The sequence below is a fragment of the Anopheles stephensi genome, chromosome 2 (genome assembly GCF_013141755.1).
Source record: "Anopheles stephensi strain Indian chromosome 2, UCI_ANSTEP_V1.0, whole genome shotgun sequence".
Lineage (NCBI taxonomy): Eukaryota > Metazoa > Arthropoda > Insecta > Diptera > Culicidae > Anopheles > Anopheles stephensi.
Window position 1 is genome coordinate 48,686,922 of NC_050202.1, and position 25,866 is coordinate 48,712,787.

Below are 25,866 nucleotides of genomic sequence, written 5' to 3' on the forward strand. Positions count from 1 at the left end.
CTCAGTCGTGTGTACGAGGGCTGACAATAAAGTAAGGTCTCCAATTTTTTTGTTCATATAAAATGACATTTATTTACAAAAAGCGATACACCGTTGGAAAGGCCAAGGTCTTGGCTGCTTTTCTACATAATCGCCATTTTTTCCAACACCTTGCGCATCCGCCGGCAGAATACCACTCTCCGTCCGCCTCGCGCAGCAAGGTGTTGACCTCTTTCTGAACCTCCGCGTCACTTTCAAGCTTCTTCCCTCCGAGATGTTTTTTTCATGGCGGGGAACATGTGGCCACGTCGGGACTATAGGGAGGGGGATCGATGATGTCCCAGCCAAATTTCTTGAGCATGGCAAGGGTAACGTTGGCTGTGTGCGGGCGCGCGTTGTCGTGGTGAAATTTCACTCCTTTGCTCAGCATTCCCGGGCGTTTGGCACCCATCGGGCAGAAACTTTGTGATACTGCAAGTTGTTCACAAGGATATGACGGATTGTTTCGCTGCTACACACTCCTCCAAGCTTCTCTTCGAAGTCCCTAATTGTCGCACGGCGGTTTTTCAGCATTTCTGTCTCCACTGCTTGAACAATCGCATCCGAGACCGACGGTCGGCCACTTTTCTCCTGGTCGTAAACATTAGTGCGCCCGGAATTGAACTTGCGGCTCCACTTACGCACGTTTTTTTCTGTCCATAAACTTTTCCCCGTAAACTTCAACTAGTTGACGATGGATGTCAATAGGTGTCACCTTTTTCGCACTCAAAAAACGTATTACAGAACGCAATTCGCACCAAGGAACACGGCGGTGTAGTTCTCCACGTTTTGCCGGATCTAGCGCTGGAGCATTCTAGTACGCGATGCGTTCTTCTCGGCCTGTGCCTCATCATCATAGTGCTCGTCTGCAATCATCATCAATCGTTCACCGAGTTTGCCTGCCTTCTGTTACTCCTGAGTTCCTTACTCCAGAGTGGACGAAACTCAGAAGTGGAAATTTCGTGCACCGTCTTTTGGTGATCAATTTAGACCCTGGAATACGATTACGACTGAGACACAATTGCATTTACAATTTACAAGTCTTCCGAAGGACCTTGTTCAAATGGAGCCTTGGCAAACGAGTGGATCATCCCAAACAGTCTTCCAAAAGAACTCGTAGTCGTACAACCAAAGCGTCCCACATACCAAGAGACCTCGCAGTGGAAGACGCCTCCCCGTAACAGGTATCACATCTATCAGGAGGCCTCGTAATCATTTACAAGGGGTGTTGTTAAGCTTCAACTAACAAGAGATTTGCATAGAGCGTAGAGTTCTCGAATAGACCTCGTAGTACATAGGGGGCCTTACCTTTGAAGGGACCTCGTAGTACAAACAGGATTTCATTCCGATAGATCTCGTTCGATCAAGGGATCGTAGTCTTTAAGGGCATAGACTACAAAGAGACCTCGTAATTAGTGGTCCAGGCCTTATCAACCAAGAAATTTAGTTGGCGAAGAGGTCTCGCTGCTCCAGCTTCATCTATCAAGAAACCTCTTAAGCGAAGAAGCTGGCTGTTGGCCTGTGAGACCTTGTCACCTAAAGGGCATCATCGGCGAAACAAGGACTTGTCGTGTCTCGCGGGGTATTGTTGACACTACGCAACAGCTCTGAAGGTTCTAAGAAACAGTCCCACGGAGACTTGTTCCAACACTCGGTCCTCCATATCTCTTCACTCTGCAACGTTCTTTCAGACATACAGCCGGGATAGAAAGGGCTTACAATTGTTCATTTCTATCATCAAAAAACAGTACGGGGCTTTTATTTGCTCGCATCCTTTTGTCTGGTTGGACTCCTCCATCATCATCATCACTACCGAATAAAACACTTCACAAATAAATTAGTCTCACATTCTTCTGCTGCTCCGTCCCTAATCTCATCTCGTAAATTCTTCCCGGGACACTCACTCACTCACACACACACACTAACTATCTGATCGCTCATATTTACACCTCATGTAAGCAGTTGCCTCGCTTCACTCCGGGGGGCGGGTCAAGTGAAAATGTACACCCGTGACGCAGAAATGGAATATGGAACAGTTTCTTTGTCTCTTACACATGACTCACTCACTCACAAATCTACTACCCCGAGGGTGGCTCAGTATATACACATAACACGCTTCTCTCTCTCTCTCACACACACACACACACACACACACACGCAGAGATTAAAACTCGTCAAAACGCTGTAAGTATATGGTGTTGGTGTGCGCGCGGTCGACATTAAGACCCGGAGCTTAGTCATCGTTGCTACCGCCACCGTTCGAATCCATGTTCCGGTGCACCGTCTTGAGGACGGCGTGCGTCTTGTGGATCTGCTGCTTCAAGTCCACCTCGAGCTGCTTCTTCACCCTGTTGGACGACTTTATTTTGTCGTACGCCACCGCCAAACAGTGGCGCGTTTTGTTGTACCGCCGTTGCAGATCCCGGTAGTCGACCTCGATTTTGGCACAGTCGTGCTTGACGATGGTTGTCGCTTCCGGCGACTCTTGCTCGCCCCCGGCGCCCTTTGACGATTCTCCGTCCTCTAGTTTGACTAAAGGCATTGGAAGAGAGGGTTTAATAAAAGGGAAACCAGAAAAAGAACGGACAACTTACCATCCATGGCCGGATTCAAGAGCAGATTGGACATCGATTTCGTCAGTTCAAGCGTTTTGAGCAGTGGCCGCTGTTGGGGCGATGTGGCGTACTTCAGCTCACCGCCCAGCTCCACGTTCGACAGACGGCCCGGATCGCTCTCGATGCCCAGATCGGGCGAGGAGTTTTCCAGCTGCCGTCGGCCGGCCGTTTCCTCGTCCGTGCCCGACGTCGACAGATTGCCATCCTGTCCCACCATGCGTCTGCCGCCGCTCGCACCGGCCGTTCGGGGCGATCGCATCATCACGGCCTGCAGCTGCTCGTTCAGCTGGTTCTTCTCCACCTTCAGCTGCTTCAGCTCATCCTGCGCGTACCCCAGCTCGCTCTCCAGCTGGCGCTTCTCGTTGAGCGCCTTGGTCCGGTCGATCGCCGCCTTGGACGCCTGGAGTGTCGCCTCGTCGAGACTTTTCTTCATCGCCAGCACGTTCCGCTCGCAGTCGGCCAGCTGCTTGCGCAGTGCGTCCTCCGTCTGCGCCATGGCGGAGAGGTCGTTGTGCGCATCCTCCAGCCGGTAGTGCAGTTCGTTCAGCTCGCGCACCTTCTCCTGGTGGATGTTCTTGGAGATGTAGTTCTGGGCGAGGGCCGTATCGAACGATTGCTGCTTCAGCTGCAGCTCGTTGCGGAATGATTCGGTTAGGCTTTGCCGGAGCTCCTCCAGCTGCCGCTGCTCGTGCGCTAGCCGGGCGTCCAGCTCTCGCTTGTGCCGCTGCTGCAGATCGCTGTACTCGGTGTGCATGGATTCGAGCTTCATGACGGCGACGCGCAGATCGACGGCCGCCTGTTCGCGCTCCTTCCGTAGCTTCTCGATCAGTGCGTCTCGCTGCCGGATGTCACCTTCCAGTAGCGCCAACCGTTCGGCCATCCGTTCAGCCTTTGCTCTCGATTCGTTCGCCTCGCGTTCCCACTGCTGCCGGTGCTCGGTCGCTTCCGACTGGACGTTCGCCAACCGCGTGCGTTCCCGCTGCAGCTCACTGTCCAGATCGACCAGCTGGCTCTGGATGGTGAGTATAGTGCCGTTCTTGTCCTGAAGATCCTTGTTCAGGGACGCCACCATCTCCTGCAGGTGTTTCATTTCACCCGACGAACCCGATTTACGCTGTGCCGCGGTGACGAGCGACTCGTTGTCGGAGGTGGAACTGAGCTCCAGGGCGCCGGATGCGGACAAATTCATGGCGGCGATCGTGCCGGCTGATGCGTTCTTCTGCCGAACGGTCAGCTTGCTATCCTCCAGACCGATCCGGGCCATCGATACACCTCGATCCGGCTCGGACCATGCTTCCGAGTCGGAGATCGGTTCGATCGGGACGGATTTACGTTCCTTGCTCTCCCGGCGACGAGGTCGCTGCTGCTGCTGCTGTTCCATCAGTTCACCCCGAAGAGCCTTATTTTCAGCGCGTAGCGATTCAATCATTTGCTTCGTCTGATTTAGCCCACCGAACGTGCTGCTGCTGCTGCCGCTAATCGTCTGTCCCTTAACGTTCGACACTCGGTTTTCCTTGTCATACTCTTCAGCATCATCGCTACCATCACCGGCTTGCTTCTTCTGTCCACCACCAACATCACCACCGATCGAATGGTCCAAGTACCCGGACAGACAGCTAAGCTGCGCCAAGCTATTGTTGCCGATCAGCGACAGCCCCGTGACGGAGATGGACATGTTGAGGCTGCGCGACAGATCCAAACTACGATCCACCGCGTTGCGAATTGCTTTGCGGCTGTCCGTCGACAGCGAACCGAGCAGCTCCTTGTTCCGGAGCAGCGAATCGAGAAAGCCGGCCAGCTCCTCGAGCCGATGCGTCGATATGGCACACAGATCGGCCGTCTCCTTGCGCCACCGTTGCTCCTTTTCGGCCTCTTCCCGCGCCTTGATCAGCTCATCGTTCAGCTGCTTGATGATGATGTTCCGATCGTTACGATTGTCGCCACCACCACCACCACCATTCGCCGTACCGCTACCATTGCCCCCGCACAGCTTGTGAATGAGCGTGTCGTTCTTGTGCTGCAGCAGCTTGGCACGCTGCACCAACGCGTCGTACTCGGACTGGCTGACCGGTTTACGGTCCTGGTCCACAATTTCCACCGGTGCCGCGGGAAAACTGCCGTGCTCGGATGCAAGTGATATGTTCTGGGGTGGGGGGGAGAGAAAGTTGAGGCCAAAAAGCATTAGGAAAAATGAATGTTTAATAGAGCGAAAAACACAATTTTGTATTATGTTACAGCAAATGTGACTTTAAAAAAGGGTGCTAACAAATGATGCGATCGTGTAGCGTCGTGTATGCAGGAGAGGTTATTGAACCACAATTTTGGCGTATTCCAAAGCTTGAAATCCCAAGCATTCACCTTCACCATTTAATCGAGAGAAATCGTTGCGCCTTTCGGTAGGCAATGCGCATTACATCGTTGATGAACTAGCCGCTAGGAGAGAGGATGAGCTAAGCTTAGAATCGGACTAATTATTGTGCACAACACATTGGAAGCTAACAGTGACAAAAACCCGAACCGACCGACCCCCTGGACACGAAACGTACAGACAGATTGAATATTACTCACAGTCAAGTATTTCAAATAAACACACACACACACATAATTCAATGCTATAAGGGGCGATTAAGGCACCCCACTAACAACACACACGCACAGTAGGGAAGAATAAATAGAGGGAGACATCTGAAGAGAGAGAGAGCGCACTGGACCGGAGTAAGTTGTCCAGCGATATGGCAAGATGGCTTAGCGACGACTTGTACTGATAGTGGTTGGGCTAGGTTTTCCGCCGCGAAGAATGCTTGACTGTTACGAGAGGATGGATGTTGTTTAGAATGCAATCTATGTACAAATTAAACGGGCAGTAGATTTATGTTCTCCTTGCCTTTAAGGGGGTAGTACACTGTGTCAGATTTTCAAAAATAAAAGAGATGTTCGTGAGACACTCCGCTCCAAAGTCGATCGATTTGTTGCAGATCTTCGAGTCCTAGACTCAATATTTCATATATGAGTGCCATGTTTTTAAAGCACTGAAGAGGCATTGAGAGCAGCATCTATAGGAGCCTTATGATGATATCTCACTATTACGAAGCTCCATAAACTATTTGTCGGTTAAAATGTTCTAGTTTAACACAATTATTTTTTCTGATATCGTAACCCTAACCGAACACTTCGATACTGCTCACGATCTAGCATCGTTGTCTGCCTATCAGCTTGGGCCTACCAAATCTCCTCTCTCTTGGCCTAATATGCTTTACGAGCTGGGCCGCCCCGTGTCATTCTCATGACATGACCAGGCTAGTGGAGCTTTTGTAAGTCTATTTCGCTACACAATGCTAAGATAATCTTACAGCTCGTATAGATCCACCCTCCGTTGACCTTCAACACAAACGGGATCAAGAATCCTTCTGAGAATCTTTTTCTCGAAAGCGTTCAAAGGGACCGAGTCGGAGACTCAGAGGCGCAAAAATATAGAATTTAATAGAATCAGAGGCGCAAAAATATAGAATTTAATAGAATCAGAGGCGCATGTTCCCATAGCAAAGAGTCCCAGCTTTGTCCGACGCGGCAGATAGTTTAAGTGGTGAAGTGTGTCCTCAGGCTGTAGTATGACCGGTTTCCAGCCAGCACCCTTGCGCCTTACTCAACATCCATGTTATCAGTGACACCTAGCATTGATGAAACACGAATGGCCATCCGTCGGCTCAAGAACAACAAGGCACCAGGCACCGACGGAATAGTAGCCGAACTGATCAAAAACGGTGGTCGAATTATTACTGAGGTATGGGATAGCGAATCGATGCCTTGTGATTGGAATCTTGGCATCATCTATCCCATATACAAGAAGGGAGATAGGCTAGAGTGCAGCAACTATAGGGGTATTACGGTGTTGAATACCGCCTACAAGATTTTCTCCCTAATCTTACAAGATCGACTTGTCCCATTCGTTGAAGAGATACTCGGAAACTATCAGAGAGGATTCCGAAACGGAAAATCAACCACTGACCAGATCTTCACGATGCGGCAAATCTTGGAGAAGATGGCGGAGCAGCAGCTCCACTCCTACCATCTCTTCATTGATTTTAAAGCCGCATATGACAGCATAGCCAGGGTAAAACTGTACGACGCAATGAGCTCTTTTGGAATCCCGGCCAAGCTTACCAGCCAACATGGCCAACATCACATGCCAGGTGCAGGTGGATGGAAAACCAAGGGCTTGCGCCAGGGAGATGGGCTTGCCTGTCTCCTCTTCAATCTGGCGCTAGAGAGAGCCATCCGTGACTCAGAGGTGGAAACTTCGGGGACCATCTTCTATAAGTCAATCCAGATCCTGGCATACGCTGATGACATAGACATCATTGGTTTGAGGCTCTCCTATGTAGCAGAAGCTTATCAGAACGAACGAGCGTGCGGCACAGAACCTCGGGTTGGAGATTAACGAGGCGAAAACCAAAATGATGGCGGCACCACCAGCGGCCCTGTTCTGAGCCGCGTTCGAGAGGAAGATGCTCAGAAGGATTTTTGGCCCCATATGTGTGGAAGGACAATGGGGGAGCCGCTACAATGACGAGCTCTACGAGCTGTACGATGATCTTACCGGTGGGCTGGTCTTGTCATGCGAAAGACACCGGACGACCCATCCCGTGAAATCCTTTTAGGCCGTTCACCCGGACAGAGGAGGCGTAGTAGGGCCAAATTGAGATAGAGCGATGGCGTTGATGCGTCCGCCAGAACGACCGGGATAACGGATTGGCAGACGACGGCGCTAAACCGTGACGCGGTATCGAGGATTGTTGCAGCAGGCCAAGACCGCAAAGCGGTTGTAGCGCCTGATAAGTAAGCAAGTAAGTAATTATGTTACCAGTGTTGACTTTTGACCCCAGATAGGTGTAGTTTTAGGCAACTTCAAAGGTGCGGACACTGAATCTATTCATCATTCCTCCACTGGAGATCTAGAGTCTACTAAGGATATGTTTTTTTATTCTTTAAGAGGCAAGGAAAATATGAAAAATTAATCAATTCGTCCTTTTGCGAAGCTCTGAGCAGTCGAATTGACAATTTCCGACCATCGCTATTGTTCAACGATCAGCTGGTTTTTGTCCAAGGAACGGAGCTTCGCAGCATCTGATATGACCAAACCAAGCCAAGAGTAAAAGCCAAAAATTGGACCGCCAGTGTGTACTACCCCCTTTAATCGTCTTATTTGTGCAGCGCAATAGTAAAAGGTGCAATGCGTCGAAAACCCATACATTTGAATGCAATACCTTCCTTATCGGCGGCTCACGACTGTTGTTCAATTCTATCGGCTTCAATTTTACGGTGGTGGAAATGGAGATGGAAATAAGGACAATATAATTAGTGACGGGACTCTTTTGACGGATCGAGCCGGAGTCGGGTTCGGGAGTTCGACCATGCATAGCGATTTCGAGACGACCCCGTGGATGAGACCGAACTCGTCGAACTCACGTGTCGATCCGAACTCGTTGAAACTATTCCAGGTCGCTCCAAACGAATAGCTCCAACCCAGTAGGTTCGAATCGATCCGCCCATCACTGACCGCAATACTGAGGGTTTAAAGCAATATACGCTTATCCATCGCAACCGCAGCTTACCGAGTTTCGCTTCAACTTTTCCAGCTCCTTATCCTGCTCGGTTATTGTCTTTATCAGCTTCTCGACCATTTTGCAAGATTTGGTGCACTCCATCGTTTTTTCCCGTAGCTTCGCCTCCGTATCGTCGAGCACGCACAGCTTTTCGGCCAGCTCGGACCGGATGTCAAAGTTCTGCTGCTTAAGGCGCTCGATCTGCAAAGAAGCCAGTTGAAAAGAAAACACACGACGACATTAGAGTTACTGGTTCCGAAACACGAGACTTATACATCACGGCTTTATTGTGCCGCGAATAACAAAATTTAGTAAACGCAATTGTAATTTATATTTTAAATCAAACGGTTCATTTAGTTAGAAACGAGCATCATGGAACCATCACCACTGCCTGCCAGGTTCAGCTTCTGCAGACACCATTGAAGGAGGTTGGGCCAATTGTCTTGCTCGTGATCCATTTCATTCCAGCAGTTGGAGCTGTAATCTTCGTCCACCGCCGGTCGTGCTTCAATCATAAAATATTGATTAACCCATTCGTTGATAATACGGCGGCATATGAGATGGGCTGGTAAGATGTTTTTGAATCTTTTACCGCTTTTCCCAGCAGCAGAGCGATTGTTGTAGGTCAGCAAGTCTTCACACGGGTAACTAACGGTCGGTGGATTGAGCAATTGTTCCGTGCAAGTGTCGTTGGTGGCAGATTTTGTCAAACATGTGGTTCCCTTCTGCTCTATCGTAACACATTCAACGTACTGTTGCTGGTCTTCTTGCTGCAGTTGGAAATATTTTACTGAAGATTGTTGGGTAATTTCCTTACCGATTACGAACTTCATGGAACGATCGGTTCGATTTTTCAAAGAGCCCACCCTACCGGCCCTAGTAAAGCCGGATTGCTTTTGCCAAGAAAGTTTTTAGAATAGAGTTGTTTGATTTATGTCATTTGGTTTTTCTTACTCACCTCAACATTATTCTGTGGCTTTTCGGATTCTTCGCGCAGTTCCGCATTTTCGAACCGCAACTCTCCCAGCTCAACCTCTAGCTGACTAATTTTGCTCGTCTTTTCATCGATCATGGCCTGCAGCTGTTCCACCTGGCGGCTCAGCTCCTCGTTCCGTTCCTGGCACTGTCGCACCGCGTTATCCATTTCGAGCAGCTTCAGCTTCTCCTGCACGCTCAGCTCACTGTGCTGCTGTACGGTGTCGAGGAAGTTCAGCAAACTTTCGCCAACATTATCGCGCACCGTGCCTTTACCACCGGCCACGCTGCTTGTCATGTCGCCCGCGTGCTCATTCACCCCATCATCCTCAAGGCCCGCGCGACTGGTCGACAGTTGCAGCTCACGGTACTGGTGCTGCAGCTCGCTGGCCATCTTCTCCAGCGACTTTATCTCGAGCTGATGCATCTCGATGCGATTGTTCAGATCGTTCACCATCTCGCGGTGCTTCTCCTCCGCCTTCTTGTGGCTTTCCTCCATCACCTCCATCGCTTTGGCCGCCTGGCAGAGAAGGTCATGTTTGTTTTGAACATCCTGTCGCAATGATTCTACCTCGACCTGCAAATGTTTAATCGTGCGTTAAAAAAAATCGTTCACCAACGGTGCTAACCACTGATGCGTGGAAAATTGCGGGCGCGCGCATACCTTTAGATCGATGTTCTGCTTCAAATAATTGCCATCGCATGACGTGTTGGTGGAGGATGAGGAGGTTACACCCAGGACGGGTGTGTCACTGTCCGTACAGATGCCCGCCTTCTGCTCGAGGAAATAAATGCGTAGCTTCAGGTTGAAGTTTTCTTTGCGCAGCGTCGAGATTTCTTCCTCGTTGTCGCGCAACGAACGCACCGGAACGGGCGAACCGTGACCGGTGAGGGCGTTTATTGAGGGAGAACGAAATCCCATCGCATCTGGAACGAGAAGATTGGACCACACGCTTTACTCTTCCATCACAGGGAATGCACACAGGGTCTCGAAACTAGCAAAGCTACCGCCGGAAGATTCGAACGGACGGTTTCTGTCCACACTTGGGGACGATCGGTGCGAATAACTGCTGGGCGGCGCGGTAGGTTTTATTTCCTTCTTCTGAACGGGTGTGCCATCGTTTTCACTCCAGCACAGTTTTCGTTTAGCTCCTTCCATTTTGAACACCTCTTTCTGACACGGACGGTCGCTTTAGTTCCCTTTATCCACCAAACCCTGATCTTTAAATTGAAAAAATCACTGCTTTCTCTTTTTTATTCAAATTGTTGTTCTAACACGCTTTAACAGAAAAAAGATTTGTCAAGATACAATGGCCAGCGTAATAAGAAGTGCCAAACTAATCAGCTTGTTAGCTGCATCAGTTTGAGAAAATTCAACCATAGCCTACTGTTGCTTTCATTGACTATCTTCCTAGCAAGCGATAAGTTTTCATATTCACACAAGTATGATCGTCGAAGGTATTAAAGCAACTTTGAACAGGATCGTTGCAACCAAAAACAGTGCATCGAGACTCTAGTGCCAAAGAACATCAGAATCTGAGGTGCCAAAGAACATCAGAATCTGAGGAATCAACTGAGGACATATATACCTAACAGTGTAGCGTTCAGATCTCAACATCGACTTCAAGAACGGTTTTTGCACACGATCATTGATTCTGATGGTTCTGACTATGATAGCAGTCCAGATAGATCATACGGCCTGCTTACGAAAATAAAAGAAAGGAGTCCAGATACTGAAGGTATATTATAAAACCTATCTTGCTAAAGAAGTCTTCTTCTTCTGTGGCCTAACGTCCTCTTAGGTAATGTGCCTTGCTAATTCTGGCCTACTAGACGTAATGGAAACACGGGGGAACGATCCGGATGGGATTTGAGCCCCGGTCCTGCCGTATGAAGACCGACGCCATTGTCACCTCCAATACCGGGCCGTCCTACTTAAAGAATTCCTTAAATTAGAATATCTTTCAGGAGCTCAACTCATGTAATGGAACCCTTTTCAATAACTCAGGGGAATGTTTCAAACATATAGTGGTTTATTTCAAGTCCGCTGTGGAACTTTGCAATTCTTCTACTTCTTGATGGCTTAACGATCTGTGAGATAATGCTGGCCATACATCGGGGGGCTTACTGTACTTGATGATTCCACAAAGTTTTATTGTAAATTGTCAGGATGGGGTTCGATCCTCAGTTTTGCCGTGTGAAGATAGCCTCTCCCACCGGATCGCCCAGAAGGGACTTGAAAAATACCACCATTCACTCATAAGCTCCATTATATCGATCAAACCCGTGTAAATCTTGGCACATTACAGGAATTCATCAAGATTAGAGACTTGACGGACGAAATCTTATTTTTTCTCGATGTCTACACTTAGAATATCCGTTCAAATTCCTCAATCGGAAGATAAAACGTATACTTACATGAGTTATCCATGGTGGCATCCTGGTGCACACCGGGACTTCTGCAAAGGAAAAGAAAAGAGAAAGACATAATAAATTATTTACGGTTTTCTAAACAGGCAATACACTTTAAATAGACAATATTAACTTGAAACTCGTTTTTAAGCTTGTTTACAACATTTGTTTGCAGTCCATGTTGTGGAACATTCTACTACAACAGCGCAGCAGACCTCACGGCTAGCAACAACGATCTATGAGCATAAGCATGAGATTGATGATCTCTACACATAGAAAGATCACGATTTAAATCAAATCGATTGTTTCTGCCCACAAAGCGCGCAATAAATATTGCCTCCTTTATGGTCTGATTGATGTCGACCATTCGTCTGGATTGTAACCGTGGGCCGAATGGTTCTTCTAATGCTTCCCTCTTTTTTGCAGCAGCAGCAGCAGCAGCATCATTATGTCGTCTATAAATGATTGTGTTTGGATCTAGCAAAAGGGGGGGCGGGTTGGATTAAACGATATTTTGCTTCCGAAAAAGAATTCGACTATCGTGTGTCCCACTTTAGATTGGCCACAGACACTCACCACCCACCCACGCCCACACATAAAGATTGCTCTCGCCCATGGCACTGAACATTGAACGGATCAGACTGGTGGGTGTGGTTGTGTGTTTTAACTACGAAATTGCATCACTACTATATAACACTTATCAACGGCGGGAGTGTCTGAGCTGTTGAAGTATATACGATGACGCCGACCGGAATTGAAATATAACCCCGAGTGAGGCATACTCTTGAACCTTATTAAGATCATCACGCGGCAAAAATACGATCTCTTGTGGGGACAGTTGGGCCAAAACGTATGCTCTAATTGCAGCGCGTTCTTCCGTGTCGCGGTTTGGCAGGGCCATATTCATTAGAATGCATCGTGGTCAGCATTAACGAGTAAGGTTGATTAGCTCAGGGCGTTGATCTTTTCAATGTCGTACTGCAAAAAAAGCTGTGAGACAGAATTTTCGCCATCCTCTACCGGGAGTGATGCGGCGCGAAACGGAAGCCGTTCGTTGGCCTTGCTATTTTGATGCATTACAGTATCTTCGCGGGAGATGATGATATCGTTCATTTATCATCAGAAAATATGATTCCATCAGCGACCTGCACACAAAGCAAAGCAGCCAATTGATTCAATTATTAACCATCTTCGTGGAGTGGCCTGAACACAGTGGACCATCATATCGTCACGATCGTAGACCATAAGCGTGAAGTGACTTTGTTCGCTTATGAAATATGCTTTTAAGGTTTCTATAAGGTTTTATAAGGCCGTGAGCGGTGCCAGCTGGCCTATAATGAGATAAGAAGTTGTAGTTATTTGCGTTTGTAGCAGCTCTTTGAGAGTTGCAGCCTTCAATCGACTAAAGAGTGCTGAAAAACTCCGACCAAACATGACCAATAAACATGTAAAGCTTGTGCAACCTTCTACATTCTGAACGTGAATCACTAACGGTTCGATTTAAGTGACCTCTCTCGCTCTGCGCTAGAGCTTCATCTTCGTTCCGTGACGGTCTGCGGCTATTGGACTAAGATTTTAATTTTGCCCAAACACGATTCTCCCATTAACGATAATAGACCTGAGCCTAGAACTAAGTGCCAGCCCTCGCCCCAAGGACTGCTAAATCTTTCACTCTACTTAACTGCTTATCGGGATAACTTGAGCGATACTTGGACTGGGGGGAAGGCGTTTGGAAACAGTTTTTGGGCCTTTTCTGAAGCACTCACATGCTGCCTTTTATCTTATAAAAGTCTATTGCACAAACACCATACCACATGCTACATTAGGAGTTGCGAGTCTCGCAATCAGGCAGATGATGAGAGGACCCCTTCTTCTCCTGGGGACTTGACTCGATTTTTTTTAACGATAACGATCGCAATGGTGCTCTTACCCGAATCCAGTGCCGAAAGCTGACCGTCGGTTCGGTGTGGACGCTGCCGTCCGGTTGGGTGTGTATTTGAAGATTCCAGACATGATTGTTTGCTTACAGCTTACCACCTACCACGTGCGTTCACGTGCTCTCTCTCTTTCTCTTTGGTTTCTGGTCACTTTTCTTTGGCACATACAAAAAATGGTTCCTCTTCGGATGCTCTAGATCTTGATGGGTTCCCTTTTCCGGAAGAGGGCACTTTCCCAACTCTGGTCCCAACTTGCTAGCACACACATACAGGGCTGCCGGAAAGCTAATAGAGTGTCAGCGGATTTGCCTGTTGCGCGCGGGGGGGTTGCATCTAAACAATACTGCACACACAACACCTTCCCACTAAGGTGTATCCTGCCGAGTTTTTAACGATCATTTCGAACACCCATCATGTGGGCGGTTGTAGCAGGCTGGACGGAGCGTTAACCGCAGAGCACGGGTTCGAACTCATCGATCATTTTTTGGAAACTTAACAATTTATGTCTTTTTTTCTTAATAAACTTCACAAACACATTCACGCACAACACATTTCATTTTATACAAGCAGCATGTTTTCTACGCTATAAATAGAATCGGTAACACTTTAACACATGAATATTTGTGGTTTCACTTTCGGGGGGATTTGTGTAACCAATCAGCGGATGAAGATCGCGATCGTTGAGCGAAGAGGTGTCAGTTTACAGACTTGGTGGAGGCGCCTGGTGGTGGAGATGCTACGGTTGTTGATGATGAGCCGCTTAGCGAAGCACGTGGTGTTTATGTTTAATTTGCGGCAAATATTGCACCTGGACAGCGTTTTCACAAAACCTCAACAGGACTTTTCTAGCCATTAGAGGCTTCCTTAACTAAGATTACCCCTTTAGCTGAATCGGCAGTCTTGCGTACTCGGTCCATATAAATTTCATTAGTTAAAATATCTCATAATAAATTTGCCACTCTGAATATCAAATCTAGAATATATACCACATCAACAAACATACGGTAGCCATCAAAATGGTTTAGTTTACATTAGAATGATGACAGGCAGAGATGGATTAGTACAACATTTGCTTCCTGTGCGAACTGGCTCCTGCTGCTGCTCGGAGGGCAAACGATCGCCTAATGCATTTCCTCTGCGGATCGATTGTCACGAGCGCCGGAAACGATATACAACCGTGGTAAAGTAAAACAAAACCATCCAGCAAAGCAAATATCATCGCACAATAAATGTGATTCAAGACGGCCGTATCCGAGAAGATGGTACCGGAGCAGAAGCGACATCACCGACAACACGGCAGAACAAGTCAAAGAGGTGGCTTGTTTTTCTCTCGGTAAGCTTGCTTTCCCATCATCTGCACGGTCATGTTTTGCGGCGAAAGCAGCACAAATCATCAAACAGACCCAGACGCAAATCAACAAATCGCAACATCGCCACAACAGCACCCGATGATTTCATCGGAGAACACATTTTCCTAGATCTCTGTAGCGAAAACAAAAGCCATGGCCACCATATCGTACAGACAGACGCACATGCAACTGTTGCTGGCAATTTTGTACCAAGAGAATAACGAGTCCCCCCCCCGTCGTATTCGTCCAGTGCATTAGATTCAAGGCCTAACAGTAGTTAATGAACGATTGGTTCGGGGCACGAGAGAACTCAGCTCAATTCTAACACACCAGAAAGTACACGGTTCTACACGGTGCTGTGACGTGTCCGTCCGGTACGGCAGGTTTTTGTGGTCGAAAATTAGGCCAAAGGGAAATCCCTACCGACGGCCATTGTTTACACACACTGTAGTCGCTAAAGATCCATCCAATTAGCTTCACACACGAAACACAATCCTGCTGCTGCTGCTTTTAAGTCAATCATTGTGAATGTTTCGTAAAAGCGAGCAGCAAAATAATGATGGATTTTACAGTTGCATCTTTCAACACACAGCTATATGCGTCATGGGGCAATTAATCCTTTGCTTGCTGTGACCTTCTAACGCTTCCATCATTAGGAGAAGGAAAGGTAGTTTGGAAGACGAAAGGTTCTCTTTGGAAGGATGGATGGCGGTGGGAGATTTCTTATGTAAACATACTAAACACCCTGAGACCACACGGTATTGGAGGTTTAGGAACTTAAGCTGAGACTTGCTCAGATTTTATAGACGAACTAAGAACTGGTCCCCAGAAAGTGATTGATTATCCTACAATTACAATTCTCCAACATTTTGCTTACCGATAATGGTGAAGGAACTCGTCAGACGACACCCAACAAAAACCCTTCCCACATACCTTTGCTTTGTTGTGATGTCGGTGTGTGTGTTTGAGCCGTACGAACTATACACACTCAGTCGCCGTTGCAGCCCGTGAGCGTCCCGTTTATTTTCGGTTCAATGTTTCCTTCAAACGCTGATGCGTACAAACGCTTCCCCTTGTGATTGCACTCTACGATGCGGTGCTTGCTGCTTTGAACATTGGACTCGGACACCCCGACCGAGCACAAATTAGGTGCAACGAGTCGAGTGGGCCGCCCACTGACAGAGTACACTGCTCTGTAGACAAACCACGGCAAGAATTCCCATCACCACCACGAGATGGTGAGTCGCGCACTACTACTGCAGGGACCCAGACACAAACAACAGTAGACAACAAGCTGTTATAGTGTACTAAACAAGCGAACCTCAGCAGTAAGCCGCTTCGGTACTTCGGTAGAAGTGGGTCACATCGGATTGGCGGCCCCCGTAGGGTCTCTCACAGTCGCCCAAACACTGTGAGTTACCTGCATGCTTTCCGGGAGCCTCGAAACCCGCAGCAGCAAAGTTTCTCCTTGAACGTGGAAATAGCAGGACTCCACGGACTCACCTTAGGATCGGTTCGGGTGCGGTGGAATTTGTTTACACGATGCGCTAAAGCCATGGCAACCCGACATGTTGCGAGTCGCTGGGGTACTCAACCAGCTCCGATGAGTAATTTGGTGTGTTTCAAGTCTTCACCACTTTTAAAGCCATTTTCATCCTTTAATTCTAAGGATTTGTATCTGTGTCTCGGACATCACACCGAGATTTGCTGCAACCCTAATCCGAACATCCGAATGTCCGAACCTAATCCAAGCAGCATCATATAATGGAGTGGCTGCCAACGCCTTTGACCTTCCTCCGGTGGTGGGATGGGACTATTGATCGCGCAATGGAATTATTCATTTGCCTATAGTAGAATCGCCGATTATGTGCGGCCTTTCGGGCAAATTGACCAGTGACGTTGAAGGTTATGGCATTTCAATGGTCCGAAAATAGAGCTGCCGACGAGTGAGAAAATCGAAACCGTGCACGCGATTGTCGATAAATGGCCAAAATACGCGGATGCAATTTGTTTTATGGGGCCGAATTACCGCTCAGCTTGAGATTCATTTACGATTGAAGTTGCTTTTTAAGCAGAGATGGAAGAATTAAAAATGCATTCAATGTTATTGTTATTGTTATCAAATAAATGCTATTATATTCTCGTTTTTCACAAGATCTTCAACAAAGTTTTACTCAACAAAATTGAGTCTATTCGATGAATATCATAACCTCACTTTCAAAATAAGAACGTTTCATTCGAATGTCCGTCATTGTATATTACTTTTGAACGATTTCTGTTAGAACTAAACATCGCGAGACCTTCGAAGTCCAATTCTAGCTCTCTTATTACCCGTACTTAGATAGTCTTCCCGTACTAAGATATAGGACGGCCCGGTGGTAGAGTTCAAATCCCATCCGGACATAAGAAGTCGTTAGGCCCAAGAAGAACAGGAAGATAGTCTTCGGCCGATTTGGTGGCCCATAAGGTAACGTCGCCAATCATTCACTCGATCGGACTAGGTAGACTTAGAATTCCATCCAGACCATCCTCCGGTCGCTAGATTAGCTGAAAGCTAGAAATTGGCAGTCCAAAACCTCTCGGTGTGGTAATACCAAGAGGGAACATAATTTAATCTTTCGTTAGCTGTTCTTACAACTTCGGAAAACAAAACTGGGAACATTCCACCCAGACAGAAGACTTGCAACAGTAGTCGCCACACCGCTGATCAAAGATCGAACCACCACCGTCTAGACACGATGTTCCTTTGTCTCGTCGTAGCCCGTCGAACTGCAGTTGGGTTAGTAAACAAAATGCAATTTATTGAAAATCGTACGATTCGCTTTGACCAAAAGCTAGAGAAGACATGCACAACAAACAACAACAGCGACCGATGTTTACAATCCAATTGGTCCGAGAAAGATCGATTGCTGAGAAGGCATGGCAGTGAAATGCAAAGGATGAACACCCTCTTATGCTACTGTACTGTTTTTTTTCTTCTTAGAATGTGTCTGACCTATCTTCCCCAGCGCAATAGTAGCAGGTAGATCACCACAACCACGTACACCGGTGTACTTAAATTAAAAGAGCGTCTGACGGCGACTGGCGGCGACACGGTGTCGTGAGACGGACTTGCGAGATGCTTTTAGTTGAACTATTTTTCTACAGACGTGGCGCAGCCGGATTTAGTAGCTGCAAAGATTTTTGGCACCATTTATCTTGCACCGTTTCCTTTAGGAGGAAAAAGGAGGATTGCATGTCTTGTACATGTTTCGCTTGAAAGAATAAAGTAAACAATATTGTTAATGCTTCGACGACACAAAACACGCAATTGAGCTCACGCTGAGCGCGTGTGAGCTAATTAGCATGAAATGGATAATTCTAATTGGCAAAATGGGTGTTGAGAATAATATGCTGTTCATACATTTTATTCCCTTCACATCTAAACTCTATTTGCATACTTGATTCTTCCCGCTTTTGGCGACGATCGGTGATCGTCAGGTCAATATTCCACGCCGGCTCTCTAGAAACAGCGAGAGCGCACATGGCGCGTATTTCAATGAGGAACTAACTCGGCCACGTGGGCGTGGATGATGAGTAGGATGGGATGGCAGTAGCAGTACTTGCTCCACGCTTCCACCAGCGATCGATGGACCGATCGATTGTATGGTATGGGCGCGTACAATTAGCATTCAAACGCCGATACAGCCCGAACTACACCTTGCCACTGCTGCACGTTGTTCCAGTGACTTCGATTCAATTTCGCGCGAGCGCGCGCGCATGCCACGTGTGCAGCGATCCAGACGAGATGATCGATTACGCAACACGTGTTCGACACGAATCCGGCCGTCGTCGGTGTGCCTTCTTTGAAGATGGGACAACCCAAGAATGAAGAATGATTGTGGAGTTGGCACGTATTTCAAACGAAAAACGAGTGCGCTACACGAGTCAACCGCCTTTACGGGCGCGATCTTGACAGATTCGAGAAAAACCGGCAGTGCAGCTCGGAAGGTGCAAGCTCTGACCAAAGGAAAAACGTGTAGCTCGCCCGACCAAACTAAGGCGACACCGGCACCTAAGCTACGCAATAATGCTAGGTGAGGTCGTGGACGACGGCAAGTAAAACTACCGGCTGCCTGGCACGTAGGCACGCACGCAACTACGCGCCACGCAACTACTGTCGGATATGGATGGACGGATGGACGAAATGATGCTGCCAGTTCGCACACGGGCAGCGAAGTTGTGTGATTTAAATTTAGACATCTCGCACCATCCACCGGCAGCTTCGCCGGTGAGGACACGGGCGTCGGTCGAGCGACTCGGGACGGTGATCGTCGTTTCGTATAGGCCGTAAAACGCACGCTGCTGTTGGAAAAATGCAATAAACAGCTCATTCAATGGATAGGCCCTTTTTTTTATTTACGGGGAATTTTGTAGATTCCTCGATTCCGCACACACACACCGAGATTAGATTGGAACACTATTATCGGCTGGGAGCAAATCCGACTAAATTCCAGTGATGAGTATAGGAGGATAGCAAAAGGATGATCGTACCGTGGATCGCGCTGATGAGATGAGGGGCTTACATTGAAATTTTCGTCTTAACCTGATGCGTACAGTCGAGGGACCGGGATTTGGAGCAATGCTGAAGACATTTTAAGTGCATCGCACAAATTTATAACCCTCCGCTTTCGGAGCCTCAGCAAGAGATGCACTCTAGGGTCTATAGATACATTAGGATTTGATTTAAACGACGATCGACTTGGATGTCCGGATTCTAAACATAGTTTTCCAAAACAGCTCGCTTCTTTCCGTGACAGGAGGGAAACCCTTGAAGTAGGGGACGATAGTTTTGGAAGATTTGTATCATTACATATCCTAAACTTTGCGACAATATTTCGGGCTTTTGTTTAGACCAAAGAGCGTACGTATAAATATTCCACGATGAGGCATGATCCCCACACACGTTCGCCGTCAAAGTTTACATTAACTTTTATGAAACGTTTCGCGGGTGCAATATTAAAGCAGCTGGGCCGTAAGATTGAGGGCCGAAAATATAGCCCCAGACAGTCAGCCCACGCGCCGAAGCGACCGCTCTTATATTACGAAAACATTCCTCCCCTTAGGGACAATTTGATCGAAATACCTTAAAGACGCTAGTAACGGAAAGTGATCTTCTCGCCGAAATATCTGTCCCTCCCTCGGTTTTCTGTACGCAACATTTGCTTATAATTTATAGTTTGTTGTGATTGACTTGGAAACGGCCATTAACCGGAGGTTCTGCTGCGAAGCTGAAATATCCGGGTGGGCTCGCACTCCCCACATCTTTTCCGTGTGATCTTTCAGAACAGAACGCAACGCACACACACACACGTCTTATGGAATGGCGTTATGGTGCCCACGAAAAACGCAACAGCATCCGGGCAAAGTAACACCGACCGGCGATATGATGGCCCGTCACCACTACGGATTGTTGTGCTTCATGGAGGCGGTGTAGACGCAGTAGAAGACGGACGCCGCCACCATGGGAGTTGTTATTTTTAAAATTTGTTCAAAAAAACTGCCCCCCACACACACGCACACTGTCGATCAAACATCCTTCTTCCGATGGGGTAGAATCGCTTTTGTATGCGGATGCGGGTTTTTGAACTCGCTGAGGCCATTTGTTGGTAGCCCGCGTGATATTTGGAGATTCGTGCTCAAAATGTTTCTCTCCTTCCTTTCGATACTTTTATTCGGCGGAGATGTCTTGTTCATATTCTGGAAGCGGTGTGGCCTATCCTGGCTGTTATTGGATATGGATTTTCCTGTCACCCTGTCGGTAAGGGGAAAGAGATGAAGAAAAATAAATGTGGACCGCACACGAAATACGCCCCAGGTCTTCTGCTCTCAGGAAGATCACTCTAGACGATCTTAGCAATGGCACAAACGCACATCCCGATGAGGTTGCGCTGCATCGGGTTTCTAGGGTCTAATTAAATCACGGTTAATTAATTGACACGATTCAGTGCATCTTGTGAAAAGCGTAGAGAGAGAGTCCAGAATAGCCTGGCGGAGTTTGACGACGACTTCAAATGGTATTACATCCTCAAACTTCTTCAGAACAGCTAATACCTTACGTTGGGAAAAGATATTCTCATTTTAAATCAAATTTTAAACCTCAAAAACATGGTTCGTCCAAAAAACCTTGAAATATTTACGTTCCGAATTTTCCATTTTATACGACCCCATCGCATGTGCAAATATTCGCTCATCAAACTGAAAATAGAATTTATCCCAAAACGTTGATCTACGCTGCTCTGCTCCATCGCTAGAGCTTCTCCGCACACACACACACGTGCGTGAGGGTCATATCTCAGATAGTCCCCTACCCCCTGGGCGGCGTCGTTGTTTGTCCATTTTGCTCCCCAAAATCTGCTCTACAATTTCCCACCAATGGAAGGAAAACCTTGACCACCATCGCCCAGAACCGTATACACACTGTTGTTCCATGCCGTGCTCTCGCGTGAAGGTTTATGTCCTATTCTCGTCGGGCCGCATCTCTCGGAATCCGTTCTCTGCCGTGCATTTCCCATGCGTTTCGGGCACGTACGATACCGATTTGGAAACAATTTCCAACTCCCGGGATGAGAGTGAAAGGGTGTCCGTGGGGGGATGTAAAGCATACAAAACACAACCATTCCACCAACGGGTGCACACCACTGATGAGTCATCAATAAACACCACAGTAGTGGCGCGAAGGGTATACGGTTTTAGAAATGCCTTGTCTGGTGTTGTTGCAACCGTGCCGAACTCGTTGAGATCGTTGGGGATAGCAGCAAACACAAACACGATTGCACTTTATCGACGCACTTTCTTCTGCAACAACTGCAGGCCGTAAGAAAAAGGCGAAAACCGGGGCAACAAACACGGTGACAGAATCGGATCTTTATCTCGCGGGCAGAATGCAAATGACGACGCACTTGAAATTGAAGCACTCACTCAGTGTAATCATTCTACGAACCAGGCAGTAAGGGGTTTGTTGATTTTACAGCTTAAGATAAGATGTGGCGGGTTAACCCACTGACGGCGGAAACGATTCACCGGGTAAGCATGACACGGCGCCGTCTAAGAATTTAGAATATTTATCTATTTAAATGTTTGCTCAAGTTCACAATCGGTTCCATTCGTCAGCAGAACGACACATAAAATCGAATCGAATCGGTTGCAATCGAAGTAACCCACTGTGAATGTTTTTGTTTACAACTTCTTTAGCACTACTGAGGCGGGAATGTCCACCACGCATGGGAGGGAGATTTTTTTTTTAATAAACACTGAACTTCTTTTCTTCAATCTGTGATTCAAGCTAACACACGTGCCCCCACTAGCTCGCGCAAAGAAAACACGATTCAAATCTTGCGTCGTAAATAATATAACCACCGTTCTTGATTACTTTCGCGTGCGTACTACAACCGCCACCAGCTGGCAAGACCTTGGGCAAAAACGTCCGGATAAAGGAAAAACGTGGGTCCTAGTGGCGTGATGCGAGGGATGATACAAAAAAAAAAAACACCCCACACACAAATTTCCATCATTTGTGCGCATGCTCGGTGCATGCTGTCGAGAGCAGCAGATTCATCCGAGAAAGGGCGGCGAGAGCACAATCCGGCCCGGCAGCATCCTTACTTCACCATTACCACCACATGTCGTACAGTTCCGTGCCGTGATTGGCAACGGTTGCTTGGTACTAATTCCATCACCACCACACCGATAGTGATGCTGTTACCAAATTGGATGGTGGAAGCATCATTGCACGATATGTTTGCTGTTGGGTTCTAGCGAATGTTCTGATGCTTTTTGTGTGTAAAAATGCGTACATTATTTCTTTTCTATGTAAAACAAAACTCCACTAAGTGTGATGATGAAGGTATGAACTATTATTCTCGATTATGGTGCAATAGAAGTTTTCAGAAGTTTATATTATGAATCAGCAACGTCTGCGTTTTACTAAGAAGCTCACAAAATACTTTCACACACACACACACATCGTAGAAGACACATGGAACATATTTCTCGCACAGCAGCATGAACGTGCTGATTGCAAAAGACCGCACAAAACAGAGGAAGTTATCTAATTTCACAATCAAAAACCACACATCATCTCCACCACCACCAACACGACCGCGATCACCACAAACAACCACCCAAAAGTGTATCCCGTCCGATTCACACATTTCCGCCTGATTGGTTACAACAATGAACATTTGTCGGTCCGGGTATATTACTGCTCGACCAACTACCATTCCGTGTTCCGTGTGCTGCTGTTGAATTTCCAATGCTATCTTTCGCCGAATAATGTACACCCAAAAAATAAATGCAAACCCGAACTATATCGTGCACGATAAAAAAACTGTGATTATGCGAAAGCGTGCGCGTGGCGTAAAAGCGAAATATGTTCACGGGATACCGCGCGCGTGTTCCGCGATCTGTACTTGAGAGACTGCACGTGAATACTAACAAACGGCGACCGATGCACGAGCCAGTTTGGTCCACATCCGCAGCGGCAGCATCGTGTCGTGCGTGTGTTGGAATGAACCGGGATAGATAAACGTGTGTGCGAGTATGAGTACGACGACGACGCTCCCTAAAATAACGCGAACCGTTGCTGCTACTACACTACCACGTGGAAACCGTTTTCCTCTCTGTGAGTAACGGGCGCGGACTATGCACATACGTTGTGACCTATGTTCTGCGGTGCACACGAATGGAAAACTGCTTGCTGCTCGCTCTTGCACTGCAATGTGAAGATGATATTGATGTGCTCCGAACCCCGAAACATAAAAAGGGTGCTTCGGAGCAGAGGGAGGGAGAGCAGCGAGTGTTTTTGGGCCATGGCGCACATTGAACGCACTGTGCGTGCAATGACGCGGTTCAAATGCAACAGATGTGATCGAGCGTGGCAAAAGGGAGAGGTACGGTACACACACACACACACGCACACCAGCATACCCGTGCAGTTCAAAACATACCGCCGGGAAGGCCGGCACTACTGTGATGAAGAAATTTGAAATCTTTTTCCATGGTGTGCTGCTATGCTTCTTTTCCCTGGCTGAGTGGATTTGGTGCACGGTGACCCGCTGGGTAGCGCATCCTAAGCACGTGGTGGTAATTGGAAGCTCCTTTTTGCGCCGGCTGCAGCCGGGGGATGAGATTCATGATAGCACTCCGAGACAAAACGCGAAAGGAAAATGAGAGAGAAAGAGTGGGCCTAAAAATAAGGATCCTAGCTTCCCAGGTAGACGGAAACAGGAAATCCTGCTCCTTTGAAATGTGTGTTTCCTTTGCACAACAGATGTTTTGCTGCGTGAATTATTTTTTGTTCTACATTTTCTAACATGTGGCAGACATGTGTGGAAAAAAATGTTAACTCATTACGAGCCTTTATAATACTTTATGTACAACGAAGACGAAAGCAGATCAATTAAAAGGTGACTTTGAGTTTTGCTTAAATCAATCTCACAGTAAGCGTAGCCTGCTGTATGCGAAAGGACTCGAACAAACGCCACAAGAAACACCTGTCAAGCTATATCTTGGGCACCGCTAGTAGATATGAGTATTTTACGAGTGAAGTGTGTCTATTGTGGGGTGATAATTGATTGCCAGCGTGAAGACACGAGTAAGCTAATGGAGCACCTGCAGAACGAACATTCCGAGCTGACCGCCTATCAACCAACGACAGTCTCGTATGGAGCTTCCAACACGCAATCCGCTAAAAACGAGCAAACAAACAAAAGCAATTCATCATCCAGCGAAGATGTTACTGTAACGGAAGAATTACTTCAACGGGTACGGATTAGATCTCCGAAGGAAGATTCTCAAGATGGCTCTAGCGAATCAAGCGCCAGCAGCACTAGTACAGAGGATGCTAAACACATTCCTCCGAACCGTAGCAAGCGACCTCGTCAACGTTCAATCGAATCACAACGATCGGTCATGTATCAAACGTCACTGAGCTACTGGCGACCCGGAGGACAACCCATCTGCTGTCCGGATTGTGGTGCTCGCCAGGTACCGATCGTTCGGTCACATGGCAACGGTGTAACCTGGTCGTCAACGGTAGCTTCCTGCTTTCTGTTCTGCTGGCCACTGTGCTGTTTGTCTTGGTTTCTGTCGGAACCCATCAGCGAGTATCTGCACTGTGCAAGATGCGATCAGCTGTTGGCCAAGCACGATATCAAATCCGAACGCATCGTGCCCAACTATGAAATGCTAGATCGCGTCGAAGAGCAAGTATGAGTCGCGGGTTGTACGCGGTTGTCGCTGGGGTGAACCACAAATTCGTATGAAATAAAGTGCGTATTTTGCATATGGGTACTCACGTATTGTCGGCGAAGCTGGTCAAACATTCCCGCACCTGGCTGAGCTGACTTTCGTCCAGCGAGATGCTTAGCTTCGGTACACTGCCGGTGGAGCTCATGCCGCTGTGCCGGGTGATTCGGTACCGTAATCAGCTGAAGAAAGGGCGCAACCACGGAATCGAGCGGACGGCGAAGGTGCCACAGAGAGTTTGGGTGCGCGAATCGACGGCTCACGGATACGAAAATAACACTACCCTGCTTTACCGAACACTAGACACAACTGTGTGCACTGGCACTAGATTTGGTGGACGTTTCTCGTTCTACAAAACTTGGCACAAAAACGGAAAATTACTTCACACACATTACACAAATAACAGCAACAAAGCCGGCCGCAGGCAAATAATGGCGGGGATGGCCGTTGTTTTTCAAAAACGGCGTCTTTTTGACATTCGCGCTTTGTTGTGCTGTGCGAGCACATTGGGAGAAGAGTATTCCGTACAGATGGTCATATGTTTTGTTGGAAAATGGAATGAAAATAACAATTTTATACTGTTAATAAATCCCTTGCCATCACTGTTATTGATTTTGATGAGTTGTTAAACTATTGATTGTTTTCTAAAATTTGTATTTCAATTTAAAGC

General features: G+C 47.5%; 1 protein-coding gene across 7 annotated transcripts; it reads right to left on the bottom strand.

Annotated features, from left to right (window-relative positions):
- Positions 1-1,746: 1,746 nt before the first annotated feature.
- LOC118508347 (centrosomin) lies at positions 1,747-25,657 on the bottom strand. 7 transcript variants are annotated; one of them, XM_036048036.1, is made up of 9 exons: positions 23,250-23,396; positions 13,554-14,143; positions 11,630-11,670; positions 9,876-10,138; positions 9,195-9,788; positions 8,246-8,437; positions 7,898-7,939; positions 2,613-4,776; positions 1,747-2,550 (listed from the first exon to the last, which is right to left on the bottom strand). In XM_036048036.1, exons 2-9 carry the CDS (start codon positions 13,634-13,636, stop codon positions 2,252-2,254), a joined length of 3,678 nt encoding a protein of 1,225 aa, XP_035903929.1. In that variant the 5' UTR covers positions 13,637-14,143; positions 23,250-23,396; the 3' UTR covers positions 1,747-2,251. The 7 variants fall into 7 exon arrangements, with proteins under 7 accessions (XP_035903929.1, XP_035903928.1, XP_035903930.1 ...); XM_036048035.1 differs by having other exon boundaries at positions 23,168-23,396; XM_036048037.1 differs by lacking the exon at positions 23,250-23,396 and adding an exon at positions 22,321-22,338.
- Positions 25,658-25,866: the final 209 nt, after the last annotated feature.